We start from the raw sequence: 16430 nt of genomic DNA, 5'->3' as shown, positions 1-16430 counted from the left end.
TATAGCTACAAATAATCATATATAAAAAAAAACCTTTTGTTAATATTAAATAACGCATTTTTGAGATTAAAAATTATAGTTTTATTTTTAACATTTTATGCACTTGTCACTTTAAAATTTATTATATTTTTAAAATGTTCTTTCCAAAAAAGCTGATGATGAAGGCACCTCTTAAAATTTAATTTGAATATTATCAAATAATAAAATGGAGGTATTAATAACAAAGTTTTACAATAATATGCAATTCAACGATGCTATTTTATGGAAAAATTAAGACATGAATTCTTAGTTTCACTTAGTCAATTCTTTGATAGTTTCTACTGCACTTTCTGTGAAGAACTACAGCCTCCCCATATTTAAAATGATTTATATAATGCTTATAAGTTGTACTAAAATTACATAATCCCTAAGAAAATATTTAGGCAAAATTCCCCACCAAGCTGCCTCATAATTATTTTTTTTCAGTTGTGTAAAGTTAAAAAAATATTTACTAAATGCCATCATATAATGTTTGTTCTTTCCTGACAGCTGTTCAGGTAAACTATATCATTTAGCTAATTAATTAACTGGACAGCATGGAATCTCAAGGATATAAGCTTTATAAATATATACCTGGGAAGAGAGTAATGAAAAAGTGCCCCAGTTTGGAAAAAGAGGCTTTTTAGTTAGTCTCAAAATAATAAACTTCATACAAGAACTCAAGTCGCAATCCCCAAGAATCTCTACACTCACCCTAAAAGCATTTAATAAAATCTAAACAATAATAAATGTCCATGCACCCACTAATAATAAAAATAACTCTCCAGAAGACTGTAAAGAAATAGAAAAATTCTGGGATCTACTTGACCTGACTTACATCCCCAAAAACCAAGTTAAACAATTAATTGTAGCCTTTAATACACAACTATACAGAGAAAGAAGATACCGCAACATCTCAGAAAATGGCCCTTGGCCAAAAGAAAACAAAAAACAGACAGACTCATCTTTCTCTGCAGAAACCACAAACTAATCTTGAAATCCATGTATTTCAAGAGGAAACCTCAAAAACTCACTCAGAACCTGGGAACAGCTCGACTACATTTAAAAGAGAATGGCCATTAGACCATGTCTTCATGGACAAACACCACCACAAGGAGATCTACAATGTAAAAGTCCTCTGAGGAGTAGACACAGGCTCAGATCTCTATGTAGTCAAAATTTAAATTTACTTCCCGAAAGAAAGCAACAAAACCAAGCTCCTAAAACTAAAAGAAAAATAGACCTTACCCAACTAATCAAGAATGAATCATGGATAAACTCGAAAATCAATCAATAACTTGAACTGCCGAAAAATTAACCCCAATAAAATCCTGTAAAAAACATCAATGGTGGAACAGCAAATGAGACGAAACAGTGGAAAAAAGACATCAAAAAAGCTTTGCTATTTCACCAATTCCAAAAATCAAAAACATCTTTACAAAATCTAGTAAAACAAAGAAAAAAAACCATCTGAACCCTAAGCAGAATAAAAAGACACCATAAACACACACTTAAGTCAATAGAAGAATACAATATAACACAGTTGAAAGACTACTACAAAACCTTAAAAAATCAGCTTCAAAAATACAAACCCCAACGCTACTAATAAAGAATGTAAATGGTAAACTGGCCCATAACAATAAAGATAACATGGAGATCCTAGCTAAGTATTTCAAGAAACTCCTAAATTGCAAAGAACCAATACAGCTCCTAAACTTTAACACAAACACCACAAGAAAACATCAACCTTCCCACAATAAAAGACGTCTACCAAGCACTGGGTGAGATGAAGAATTACAAAGCAGCAGCAGATCACTTTTGTAGATATCTGGAAACGTGCAGGAAGATCAACAAAAATTGCCCTTCATACCTTGTCAACATCTGACAGAAATTATGCCCCCAAAACCAACTTAATTAAAAGAAGTAAACATAAACTGTAATAAAATCAAAATAGATTTTATTTAAATACCCAGAGAAATATTAACAAACAACCTAAACGAAAAAACCCCCACCCAATTCAGAAGAAACAATCTAGCTAAAACTCAAAAATTAATCTGGTACACTTATAATAAAAAAATGCCTATTAGTAAATGCAAAAATGTGACTCTACAACACAGTTATTAATCCAGAAGTCACTTATGCAGTAGAAACACTCTTCCACCTGAATGAACAATCAAAGATAGATAGACTCCAGAAAATCAAAAAAAGAATTAGAAGAACCTACATTGGGCAGTGGTGGTTGTGCCCAACAAAGTCATGTACAAAGAGTTAGAATCCATCACTGATACCATGCGTAATAGGATACTAGGATTCTTTGGACATATCATGAGGATGCAAAATTCAAGACTTCTGAAACGGCTAGTACAGCACAATCTTGACTCGAGAAAAACCAAGACAGGATCCAGGTGGATTTGAAGGAAATTGGGCCTTACACCCAAAGACACCACAGATAAGATAAAATTAAACAAGAAAATCAAAAATAAAAACACTTGCTTCATACTCACAAGAACACTTTCAACACTAAAAAGGGGACAAAGACTGGAACATATAAAAATAATGGTCATAAAAGATAATAATAAGCTGTAAAATCTAGTCAGTGGTAGTAAGAAAACCATTTTCAAGATGTTTCCATCTTGCAGAGTTTCATTAAAAATTGAGCTACTTTTTGTTATCCTGCGGAATGAATTATAGAAATATAAAATGAAATTAGACAGTACATTCAGAATATATGAAACTTACGTACTTGTACAAGTGGATGGGAAGTAACTTTACTGTGTAATTAAATAAATCCATCTTATTCAGGCTTTACTGCTGCCAATTCTCAATGTGATAACGCTCACTGCTGCTGGAATAGTTGGGAAGGATAAGCCATGGTAGGGATCGTATGGTGTGTTCATTCGTGGTGGGTTGACCTTAGTCATAGCTGAGTGTAGAACTGTGCAACAATGGTGGATACAAGTGCATTCACTGTCAAAGAATATTTGTTATCTTATGTGTGGGTCCATGAACGTTCACACATTAGTAAAACATTAGAGACATTATGAATGACTTCTTTGTGCATTTTGAAAAATCATTACCATCACAGCACATGTTACTGACATGGGAGAAGGCTTTTGCAATGGAAAGTATTCTTGATATGCCATGCAGTGGGAGACTGAGTACTCATGCTGAGACATGTGCTGCTGTGGAGGCATTGATTCATCGAGTTGGGATAGGTTAGTTTTAATAGAGTCAAAAGTCCATGTACATCAGTTCAGAAGACTTTTCTCTTCTGTTCTCTGTACAGAATTTGAATTCTTCTCAGTGCAGAATTCTTTTCTCTTTACCTGAACCAGGAAAATGAGGTACCAGCTACTAGCAGATTCTTCTCTTTAAGTCTCAAAGGAAGCAATTCTGAATTGTCTTTGTCTTAACTCTCTAACCAAAGTGTTTTGGTGTACAGCTATCTCTGGGTTCATACTCCTCAATGTTGTTTTCATTTAAATCACTTGTGGAACAGTCTATTTCAGGTAAATTTTCTGGTGGAATTGGCACTGGTATGTCTAGACCATGAGGAACCAAGCGTGAAGTGGATAGCATATTTGAATAGATTCTTTTTTCATTCTTCAAATTGAAACCGTGAACACCTGTCGAACAAAAGTAACAATCATTGATGTGATTTCATAGCTCTTGCCACACCAATGCTACTCAAAATCTTAACCTTCTTGTTCATCCTTTAACCACCATCTAAGTCCTTCAACATACATGTAGCAAACGTAAAGAGGTGCGCAAGTTTTGTCTTGATTTCATATTTTCATTCTGAAATACATGAGGTACACTTGTCAATCAAAACTTTTTATATTTCTTTTTTGCCATTCCACCATTAACTCACCATAAATGTACCAAAAAAAATCGGCAGAATTTTTGCAGCCTCTTGAAGCAATTTTGAAAATGGAAGTTTGCTTTATGGCCTAAAAATATATTTCCACCAACAAAAAAAGTGTTCAATCATGGAGAATGGAAAAAACTGTTTACACATGCTGATGGTAGAAACAGCACTGATAGTTGCACAATACATGAGTGGCGTGGATAATTGCCAATAAACATGTTAAATCTTGTTACAACCTGTTGGCCAAGCTCTTCCACCATCTCGTCGTGAATATATTATATTAATTTATATAAAAAAAAAAAAAACATTTTATGTTTATAAAAGGGTCACATTTTCACAATTTTTCAACTTTCTACAAATATTGAAATTTGTGAAAAATCCTTACTTATGTGATGGAAAAAATGAAAGTTATTTTCAGATTCAGCACTACAAAACATTCCAGCACGAAAAAGTTAAAAACATTCCACAACCCAAATTTTGGAGGGTTGTGTAATAACTGAGGTTTCAGTTTTTTAGTGTGCGATCAAACAGTGCAATTGTTTTTTTTTTTTAAATTAGGTTTTTATGCAAGATGGATAATTTTCTGAAAAATGAAGTGACCCACCTACATCCAGTGAATTGACTGGTGAATTGTGAAAAGACAAGATTGTATAATGACAGTTTTTTATATTATGGTTTTACCTCATTGGATGAAAGCCACAGTGCGTTGTTTGCTCTAAGTACTCTCCACTAACCATGAAGTCACCAAAATTAATTTGAACTTGGAAACTAAATATCCAGATCATAAAAGCAAACCTTCAGAATTTTTTGAAAGAAAAATACATATTTTCAGAGATCAAAAAGCTTCTATTTGTAAATCAAATCATTCTGATAAAATACACTTGAAACATCTTATCTTGTAGCATTGAGTAGCTAAGATGTCTAAACCCCATACCATCACAGAAAACCTCATATTGTCTGCTGCAATTGATATGTTCAGTATTTTAATAGCTGTGTAGATAATTCAGCAAGTGAGTACAAGTGAATTTTTTAGTATTCAATTTGATAAATCAACAGATGTGGCAAACATTTGTCAGTTCTTATGTTTTATGAAATATGACTGCGATACAGACAGATCAAGTAAAGAAAATATGTTGTTTTGCAAATCAGCAGCTGATCATGCAACAAATAGTCTTTTTGATGTTTTTTATGAAGCTACTAAAAACTATAAGATAGATTGGACAAAATACACTGCAGTATGTAGTGATGGTGCAAAGTCAATAACAATGGATTTCTGAAAAAATTAAAAGATTGTCTTATACAAAGGGCTGAATGGATACATGTGTTCTGTGTCCTTCACAGACATGTTCTTGCCACAAAAAATATGCCGAAAAATCTCAGACTCTTTATAAAGCTATAAAAATGGTTAATTTTATTAGAAGTTGACCATTACAGAATAGGCTGTTTGCTAAACTATATGCAATGGAATGTGCAAAAAGGAAAAATTTCTTCCATACAAAATAAAAATGGTTATCATGAAAGAAAATGTTCATCTGGTTATTGGAATTGCAAGATAAATTAATAATATTTTTCCCAGATAAACAAACGTCAATCTCAATGTTTTTACAAAATAATAAGTATATATTGTTGTTGGCTTATTTAAATGTATTTTTGCATTTTAAAGACTTGAATGTGAATTTACAAGGGCATGATAAAAACATTTCATTAATGACAGACAAAGTTCATGCTTTCATTAAGAAGCTTGATATCTGGATTATTTGCCTTCAAAGCAAAAATTGTGATGTTTTCACACACTTTTGATTATGTTGAGAAAAATTTGGATAACAAAGATACTATTATTAACCAGTTTGGATAGCATGAAGATGCATTTGAGCTAAAAATTCAGTTGGCGAAGTATTTCCCAGAAGATAAAAATGATTTCTCAAAGAAACTAATACTGAATCCACTTTTAGTGAAAATGTTGTTGCAGCTGCTAAGTTACCAGTTGAGATTCATGACCAGTTAACTATATAATTCGTATCAGAAGACTTAAGATATGTTTGACTTGCTTGTCGAAGCGAACATGGAAATTTAGTCACAGAAGTATTGAAAATATTAATCCTGTTTGACACGTCTCACCTCTGTGAAAAGGGTTTTTCATGTATGGTTGCGCTAAAAACTAAATATAGGAATTGTTTTTTTATCATCTGAAAACAATTTGCTTTTGTATGATGTTTCCAACATAGATACATATGGTGATAACATTTAAATTAAAAAAAAAGCAACCATCCCATTAATCTATTATCTTTACATACATACTTATGAATGTAAGTAAAATATTTATAAGAAATGATTTTTTTATCATTAAATGATTTCATTGCAGGCTAATTTCATAACCCTCTTTTATATCACTGCCACTACCATGGAAGTTGCAACCCTCAGGTTTAGAAATGCTGTTCAATATTATGGTCTTCCAGTGTTTCTGGGTTAAACTGAACACATCCAGCAACAGATTGTTTTGCAAAACCTTCATATTCAACTTTACATCATTTTTTTTATCTGGCCACAATCAAGAAGAAATCCAGTACGAATATACTGAAAGCTGATTTACAGGATATATTTTTAATAAGAGTGCATGCCAATACTTGCTGCATGAGTGCTGATTTGCTAAATTGTGAAATGCAATGGTCTTTGCACAACTAATCCAGCACAGGTAAACCTTTAATAAGCATTAAAGTAATAAACATTGAATTAATACTGAATCCTCCATTTACTTATATTTTATGAAAAAAAAAACAGTTAATATATTTTAAATGAAAATAACACATTTAAATAATTAAGCATCTTACACAGATATTATGAGTATCATCCTCATTTCAAAGAGTTAAAAACCTAATACTGTAGATCTCACTTCTCAGATATGAAAAAATGGAATATCAAAAGTTATGAGAACTAATTTTTGAAGTCATAAAAAAAACTGAAACATGACTGAAGTAGTACAGTAACAACTTGTCCCCAGTATTAGATAAAATGCTAGATTATTCTTCATTTATACACAATCTAAGGTCAACAGTCATTACTGTTTATTTGACACCTTTTATTTTTATTTTTATTAGTAAATACTTTAGTTCTTCTTTAAACCTACTGAATTAATGTAATAATTAGGGAACATATAAAAAAGGATTATGTTAAATTTAACAAAAACAGAAGCCAATGATATAATGATACAAAAGTGTAATGTATATTTAAGGCAGTTTATTTTCTTCAAAAAAAATAAAATTGGTTAACTTTAGTTGCTAACTTTGTTATTGCACTAACTGAAACGCAAAAACATGCTCAGTATGGGTAATGAAATTATGAAATCCCATTTTAAGCAATATTATGTAATTTATTGTTATTGAAATTAATACACTGAAAAGCTACAATTATTAAAGAACAAAAAAAAAATAGTGAAGAAAATAATTTATAAATAGAAATAGCAAGAAACAAATTAATATTACAGTATCAATGAAATTATCATAGAAAGAATAAAAATAAACAGCAAAAGTTGTTTAAAAAATAAAAATGAATGTCTAACATATAATGACATATACACTAACTGTGAAATTACCTTAAAAATAAAAAAAAAATATTAAACCTAATAGTATAACATTATAATAATAACAATATTAATAACTGAATCACTCACATTTCTTGACTAAGCAGTCTTTTATTTTGGTTTAGAAATATACATAACCTGACTGTTAAAATAAGTACAATGATTATTAAATACATCAACAAAATTAAAATGTCATAATGGAATGTGTTTTTATTTACTCTCGTGCTTTTAAATAATTTAATATTATAATAATATATAAAGGAAAAATGATTAAAGATAAAAAAATGTATGAACATAACAGCTACGCTATTACAGATAAGGTTTCATTAATAATTTATCAAATAAAAAAAAAATAATAATAATAAAAAATAAATAAAACAAAAATTATATATTAATATATCCTTTACTACGGTAAATAAACATTCAGTTCAATTACGAAATCCATTTTTAAGAATGATGCAGATAAATACAAATAAAGAGAGAATAAAAAAGAAGGAACATAATCATGAAAAACATTTATAACTGATTTCTACAATACCATCACTTCACATAAATTACATGCTTTCATTAGATAAAAATGATTAAGAACTTTACAAAATACATTAATATACATAACAATACAGTATAATGACGATTTCAAAATCCCTCTAAATTACCTAACATAAACACAATGCATGCACTGTAGATATTACAGTATAATAAAAAAAGATGATTTGTAAAACAGCGTTGTCAATCTAAGTATTTTTATATATAACTACATTACACAATTCATTTATAAAATTTAAATCAAAAAGTTTTGCTTAATTCATGTAATAAATGAAAGCATCACTTCTTTACCATGATATATATTTACAGGAAACTAAATTAATGAATGTAATATGCTAAACGTTTTTTACAATAATTAAGCCACATTAAAAATGATTACAAACTCAAATAATGTATATGGTAATTTTTTTTAAATATATACGTTTTGCTTCAAAAATAGAAACAAAATAAAAATGAGTAATCATTAAAAAGCCAACATTTCAAAATATCAAATAATGCAATGAGAAAAAATTTCTTGACAATGGTGGCAATGAAATGTGCAATTCTTTACAGTATATTTTAACCTCTATGAATAAGCTGCAATATATACAAATAAATTAATTACATTTAAAAATGAACACTATGCAGTTATATAAAAATTTATTGGTAATTGTAATATACATATTTAAAAACAAAACTTATAGTATTACTATGCGTAGACGTTCACTAATATTATTTCATTCATTTTTACAGGATTAGCTATGTAAATACTAAACCTTTATTGGTAGGGCAGAATGATGCAAGAAATTGTAAAAAAATACAAAAGAACACTAATGTCATTTAATAATGTTATGTCCTTTGTACTTTTAATAACAGCAGTTTCAGTTCACCAAACATTAAATATTATAACTGCTATCAGACTTGCCGGTTTAAAATTATATTTTAATGTAGCTACACCAAATCTACATATGACAGATGCAAAAATAATCTCATAATTGCTTATAAAAAGCGTAACTTAATAAATGTCATCTAAGATAAAAAATCAATATATCTGAACTTCAATAAATGTAAAAGCACTGATTAAATAGAATAAATGTTATGATCAAATAGATGGAAGAAACAACACATAAAATGAATAACATCTAAAATTCTATTTTTATCAAAAGTTTCCGCTGTTTTATAAATCAGCTTACTTTACTTAAATTTATTTTCATACAGTCAATCAACAGTCGGCAAACAACCCAGTTAGAAAAAGAGAGATTGAAAAATAGAAAGATTAATAGTTAAACATACAAAGACACATCTGAACTGTTACCATGCTGTCTTAGTACCGAGTAGTTGGTTGTGGTTGTTGAAATTGTGCCTGGACAGCAGCTGACACAGCACTACCGGCTGCATTACGCACATGTTCATTACGCAAAAACTCTGATGTGAACTCTTGTTGTGCCTTAGCAAAACTGGCTCCAGTAGAACGGTATATGCGATGAACCTGAAAATGAGAAAAAACTATTTAGCCTTAATTTTTGAAGATAGTTACTTCGGTACTTACGTATTAACGCCATCGCAGCAGAAGTTGCGCTAATGCGCCAATAAAGAGCAATCTACCCTTACATAAAAATAGTTAATAATAAATAATACGTAAACATGAAAATATAATCTAACCAAACTTAACCTACGCTCGCTTCGCTCGCTAACCTTGACTAATCAACAGTAATGTTTTGATTATTTAAGTAATAAATAATTAGAGGAGCTGGACCTAAGCGGAAGCCTACATTTGGAGCAATATGGATTCCGTAAGGGCCGTTCGACACTGGATGTGATAAACAGGGTGGTTAGCTGGGCGGCGGAGATACGGAGCGGTACTTGGAGGACCAGAAGGATCCCATTGATGGTCCAGTTAGATATCAAAAATGCATTTGGCTCAGTACCGTGGACGGCCATTGTAGCGGCGCTCAGAGAAATGAATGTTAGTGACCACTTGCTAAACCAGGTTGACTGCTACCTGTCTGATAGATGGACGGAGGTTCGCACTTTGGAGGGGGTGGTGAGATTTCCGGTCTTCGGTGGAGTTCCGCAGGGGTCTGTGTTAGGCCGCTTGCTATGGAACATCTTTTACGATCGGGTGCTCCGGTTGCCTTATCCGGAAGGAGTCAGCATAGTCACTTACGCTGACGACATTGCACTATTGGTGGAAGATAAGGAAATTGGTGATGCAGAGGATAAAGCAAATCGCTCTCTCCAACTCATAGACAACTGACTAATAAACAACAACATGGAGGTGTCCCCGGCAAAAAGCAAGTGTATCCTCTTCACGGGTAGGAGAAGACTGCGCGGCATTCGGGTCGTGATCCGTGGAGAGGTTATAACTGAGGTCAAGGATACAAAATACCTAGGGGTGACAATAGATAAAAGTCTCAAGTTTGGTGGGCATATAGAAAATGTGTGCAAAAAATTAGGGATCACCATAAAAGCCATCAGGAGATTATTCGTGGAACACACAATACCGGGGGCTTCCAAACGGAAACTGATTGCATCGGCGGCGGTGTCTGCGGCGCCGGTTTGGGCTGATGCAATCAGGATACAAAGAAACAAGGATAAACTGCAAAGAATGCACAGAATGGCATTGTTGGGAGTGGTGGCAGGGTATCGTACTCTGTCATATGAAGCTATATGTGTGCTTGCGTCGGTCCCGCCGATAGAACTTCAGATCAAGAGCAGGAAAGTGAGAGCGGAAGGGTGTAGTAGAGCTGAGACCGAGGCGATCACCCGACAGTGGTGGAATAAAGTATGGGCAGAGACTAACGTTGCGGCCTGGACCAGAAGGTTAATAACTGATTTGGACGCATGGCTGGATCGCCAACATGGCGAGGTGAACTTTTACATAACACAGATGATGTCGGGTCATGGATGCTTTGGTTAATATTTGAAAAGATTCGGCAAGAGAGACACACCCAACTGCGACTACTGCCAGGAGGTGGACGACGCAGAGCATACGATGTTCGAATGCCGGAGATGGGCATAATACAGAAAATTCATAGCAGTCAATAACCTGAACGTTTTTAACATAGTAAAGTGGTCGCTAAGGAGGGAGCAGAACTGGAACGTTTTTAACAATTTCACCGGTATGGTTCTTCGCACTAAGGAAGAGGAGGCGCGACGAAGGAATCGTTAGGTTCAATCATAAATAGGGATAGGTGGACAGCCCCGTCTCTGAGAGCCTGTATGCCCTGGCGTGCAGGTTTCGGTGAGGGGACGGGGACTCCGGGGAGATTTCGCGGGGATAAAATTAAAAGACCTAGACCCGGCTGGTGTGGCTGGTTTTGGGGATGCGTGCGCTCCTTGTGCTGGTTGCACCGGTTTGAGGCAAATGGCATAAAGACAGAGACCCAGTTTCTGTCGGCGGGGGTGGGGAATGGCATAGCCGGGCTTTGCCCTCGTTGGCGGGAATTAGAGGCAGGCAAGAAAAGATCTAGTACCGGGGCGGTTAACCTGCCGTGCCGGGTGTAAAAGTGGCGGGAAGACCGCCTTAGAGTCAAAAGACACGTCTCTGGGCTGAGTATACTTAATTGGATGTCCGGCCCAGGGATGTAGGGAAAAAAGTAATAAATAATTAATTTGGTTAGGTTCAGCTCTTGATGATTGCAGTTGTGTTTTCCTTGTTCTAAGTATTCGTGGTTATTATTGCAGTTTTGCTAATAGTTCTGTTTCTTTTTCGTTTTGTTGTTTGTTTTTAGTAGTTTAAAATTTTAGATGTTTTAAATATTATCCCGAAATTAAAACCGTGCAGATGGTAGCACAATTTATTCTGACAGTTGGAAAGGTTACCAAACAAATAAAAGGATTCCTACATGCTAAAGTTAATTTTTTTTTTTTTTTTTTTTTTGTCTTCAGTCATTTGACTGGTTTGATGCAGCTCTCCAAGATTCCCTATCTAGTGCTAGTCGTTTCATTTCAGTATACCCTCTACATCCTACATCCCTAACAATTTGTTTTACATATTCCAAACGTGGCCTGCCTACACAATTTTTCCCTTCTACCTGTCCTTCCAAAATTAAAGCGACTATTCCAGGATGCCTTAGTATGTGGCCTATAAGTCTGTCTCTTCTTTTAACTATATTTTTCCAAATGCTTCTTTCTTCATCTATTTGCCGCAATACCTCCTCATTTGTCACTTTATCCACCCATCTGATTTTTAACATTCTCCTATAGCACCACATTTCAAAAGCTTCTAACCTTTTCTTCTCAGATACTCCGATTGTCCAAGTTTCACTTCCATATAAAGCGACACTCCAAACATACACTTTCAAAAATCTTTTCCTGACATTTAAATTAATTTTTGATGTAAACAACTTATATTTCTTACTGAAGGCTCGTTTAGCTTGTGCTATTCGGCATTTTATATCGCTCCTGCTTCGTCCATCTTTAGTAATTCTACTTCCCAAATAACAAAATTCTTCTACCTCCATAATCTTTTCTCCTCCTATTTTCACATTCAGTGGTCCATCTTTGTTATTTCTCCTACATTTCATTACTTTTGTTTTGTTCTTGTTTATTTTCATGCGATAGTTCTTGCGTAGGACTTCATCTATGCCGTTCATTGTTTCTTGTAAATCCTTTTTGTTCTCGGCTAGAATTACTATATCATCAGCAAATCGTAGCATCTTTATCTTTTCACCTTGTACTGTTACTCCGAATCTAAATTGTTCTTTAACATCATTAACTGCTAGTTCCATGTAAAGATTAAAAAGTAACGGAGATAGAGAACATCCTTGTCGGACTCCCTTTCTTATTATGGCTTCTTTCTTATGTTCTTCAATTGCTACTGTTGCTGTTTGGTTCCTGTACATGTTAGCAATTGTTCTTCTATCTCTGTATTTGAACCCTAATTTTTTTAAAATGCTGAACATTTTATTCCAGTCTACGTTATCGAATGCCTTTTCTAGGTCTATAAACGCCAAGTATGTTGGTTTGTTTTTCTTTAATCTTCCTTCTACTATTAATCTGAGGCATAAGATTGCTTCCCTTGTCCCTATACTTTTCCTGAAACCAAATTGGTCTTCTCCTAACACTTCCTCCACTCTCCTCTCAATTCTTCTGTATAGAATTCTAGTTAAGATTTTTGATGCATGACTAGTTAAACTAATTGTTCTGTATTCTTCACATTTATCTGCCCCTGATTTCTTTGGTATCATTACTATAACACTTTTTTTGAAGTCTGACGGAAATTCCCCTTTTTCATAAATATTACATACCAGTTTGTATAATCTATCAATCGCCTCCTCCCCTGCACTGCGCAGTAATTCTACAGGTATTCCGTCTATTCCAGGAGCCTTTCTGCCATTTAAATCTTTTAATGCTCTCTTAAATTCAGATCTCAGTATTGTTTCTCCCATTTCATCCTCCTCAACTTCCTCTTCTTCCTCTATAAAACCATTTTCTAATTCATTTCCTCCGTATAACTCTTCAATATATTCCACCCATCTATCGACTTTACCTTTCGTATTATATATAGGTGTACCATCTTTGTTTAACACATTATTACATTTTAATTTATGTACCCCAAAATTTTCCTTAACTTTCCTGTATGCTCCGTCTATTTTACCAATGTTCATTTCTCTTTCCACTTCTGAACACTTTTCTTTAATCCACTCTTCTTTCGCCAGTTTACACTTCCTGTTTATAGCATTTCTTAATTGCCGATAGTTCCTTTTACTTTCTTCATCACTAGCATTCTTATATTTTCTACGTTCATCCATCAGCTGCAATATATCGTCTGAAACCCAAGGTTTTCTACCAGTTCTCTTTATTCCGCCTAAGTTTGCTTCTGCTGATTTAAGAATTTCCTTTTTAATATTCTCCCATTCTTCTTCTACATTTTCTATCTTATCTTTTTTACTCAGACCTCTTGCGATGTCCTCCTCAAAAATCTTCTTTACCTCCTCTTCCTCAAGCTTCTCTAAATTCCACCGATTCATCTGACACCTTTTCTTCAGGTTTTTAAACCCCAATCTACATTTCATTATCACCAAATTATGGTCGCTATCAATGTCTGCTCCAGGGTAAGTTTTGCAGTCCACGAGTTGATTTCTAAATCTTTGCTTAACCATGATATAATCTATCTGATACCTTGCAGTATCGCCTGGCTTTTTCCAAGTGTATATTCTTCTATTATGATTTTTAAATTGGGTGTTGGCAATTACTAAATTATACTTCGCGCAAAACTCTATAAGTCGGTCCCCTCTTTCATTCCTTTTGCCCAGCCCGTATTCACCCACTATATTTCCTTCCTTGCCTTTTCCAATGCTTGCATTCCAATCTCCAACTATTATTAAATTTTCATCTCCTTTTACGTGTTTAATTGCTTCATCAATCTCTTCGTATACACATTCTACCTCATCATCATCATGGGCGCTTGTAGGCATATAGACGTTAACAATCGTTGTCGGTTTAGGTTTTGAATTTATCCTTATTACAATGACTCTATCGCTATGCGTCTTGAAATACTCCACTCTCCTCCCTATTTTCTTGTTCATCACGAAACCTACTCCTGCCTGCCCATTATTTGACGCTGAGTTAATTACTCTAAAGTCACCCGACCAAAAGTCGCCTTCCTCTTCCCACCGAACCTCACTAATTCCTACTATATCCACGTTTACCCTATCCATTTCCCTTTTTAAATTCTCTAGCCTACCAACCTTTTTTAAGCTTCTAACATTCCACGCTCCGACTCGTAGAATGTTATTTTTTACTTTTCTGGTGACCCCTTCCTTAGTAGTCCCCACCCGGAGATCCGAACGGGGGACTATTTTACCTCCGGAATATTTTACCAAGGAAGGCGCCTCCATTATTACTTTTGAAAATGCAGAGCCACATTTTCTTGGAAAAAAAAACAGCTGTAGTTTTCCATTGCTTTCAGCTGCGCAGTACTCAGAGGACTGAGTGATGTTGATATGGCCGTTTAAGTCATTGTGACTTACGCCCCTAACAACTACTGAAAGAGCTGCTGCCCTCTTTCAGGAATCATTCCTTAGTCTGGCTCTCAACAGATACCTCTCCGATATGGTTGCACCTTCGGTCCAGCTACTCTGTATCCCTGAGCACTCAAGCCCCCTCACCAACGGCAAGGTCTCATGATTCATAGAGGAGGAAAAGTTAATCATAAATACAATTTTATTGATCCTGATACAGGAGTTTCGGCTCATTTTCCACCGAAATCCGACTGACTACTTTGCTTTTAAATAAAGCTGTAGCTGCGGTGACGTTAATACGTAAGTACCGTTACTTCCTTCATATAAAATAAACAGCGACTTCTTAATATACATAATGGTCAGCATGTTCGTTTTAACAAATTGGTTCTGAGTTTCATTATATAACAAAAATGTATTACATATAAAATATGTGATATTCAGACATTGTTAATTTTCTATATCAATTTGATTTCTTAAAAAACACAATCATGTACATCAACAAAGAGTAAAGCATCAGATGTTGACACTTTTCAAAGAGTAACAAACAATACTTAGATATACTTCTATTAAAACTTCTAAATATTAATCAAATAATTTTTTGAAAATAATGTAATTCTGTTAAACATATTTAGTTTTTGTGTTTTGTCTATTGAATCTCCTTACTTCATTAAAATTCAGAAACTGTATGGAACAATTACTATGGTACAATAAGGCATTTTTTAATGCTTTAAATTATTTTTTTAACAGAACTGAGAATCAAAGCTCAAGAGGAGGGACCAGATAAAGAAGGAACTTGGTCGACTGAACTGAATGAGCATTATAGATAAGAAGAGGTGGAGGAGACTTACCATCGATGTCAAAAATTGACTAGGTTTTATATATTGCAGCATTACCAAAGTAGAACTATTTGCATAAAAAAAAAGTGCGATTTAAAAAAAAATATATAATGTTGTAGCAGTGTTTTATTTAGTAGAAAGTTAATTTACTAAATTCCGTAAAAATTTGTTCCATTCCTATAGCAAGTAACATAATTTCCATTAGTCACTAATTTATCTTTCAGAGCACTTGCTGGAAAATACATTGTCACTTAGATCTAAATTCATTATTATTATATTAAATTTTGTTAGTCCAAAATGTACTTTGCATGTGAGACTGAATTTTGACGTTTTATGACTAAATGAATACCCAATCTTTAAAAGAAGATCTTTGCAATTGTATGCTAAGGTCTTAGTGAACTGGGTAATTAAGTGACATATTTTTCTGTTTAGCAAAAGGTAATTTAAAAAACCTTAATTTTAAATCCAGTTACAGATTTTCCTTTTTTTACAGCTGTCAGAGCTTTAAGTTTCTGATTATTTTGTGCTGATTCTTTTTGATTACTTTCACAGTACACAGAGGCTACTACAATTAATAAATTAGAAGAGAAAAACTGAAGAGAAAACTGTCTAGTTTTTAACAGAAATATAATATTTAA

General features: G+C 33.5%; 1 protein-coding gene across 9 annotated transcripts in view; it reads right to left on the bottom strand.

Annotated features, from left to right (window-relative positions):
* Scamp (secretory carrier membrane protein) overlaps positions 1-16430 on the bottom strand; it is a 131970-nt gene that overhangs the window by 35065 nt on the left and 80475 nt on the right. For 7 of the 9 annotated variants that reach the window (XM_075355451.1, XM_075355442.1, XM_075355400.1 and 4 more), the window contains one exon: positions 9320-9477. In XM_075355451.1, the coding sequence (XP_075211566.1) occupies positions 9320-9477 (158 nt within the window). Of the gene's footprint in view, positions 1-9281; positions 9478-16430 lie in introns of all 9 variants that reach the window. The other 2 variants (XM_075355417.1, XM_075355425.1) reach the window with 2 other exon arrangements.

This window comes from Lycorma delicatula, chromosome 1 (assembly GCF_047948215.1).
Source record: "Lycorma delicatula isolate Av1 chromosome 1, ASM4794821v1, whole genome shotgun sequence".
In the NCBI taxonomy this organism is placed as follows: Eukaryota; Metazoa; Arthropoda; class Insecta; order Hemiptera; family Fulgoridae; genus Lycorma; species Lycorma delicatula.
Note: the sequence above shows the minus strand (reverse complement) of the source record. Positions and strands in the feature narration are given on the sequence as shown.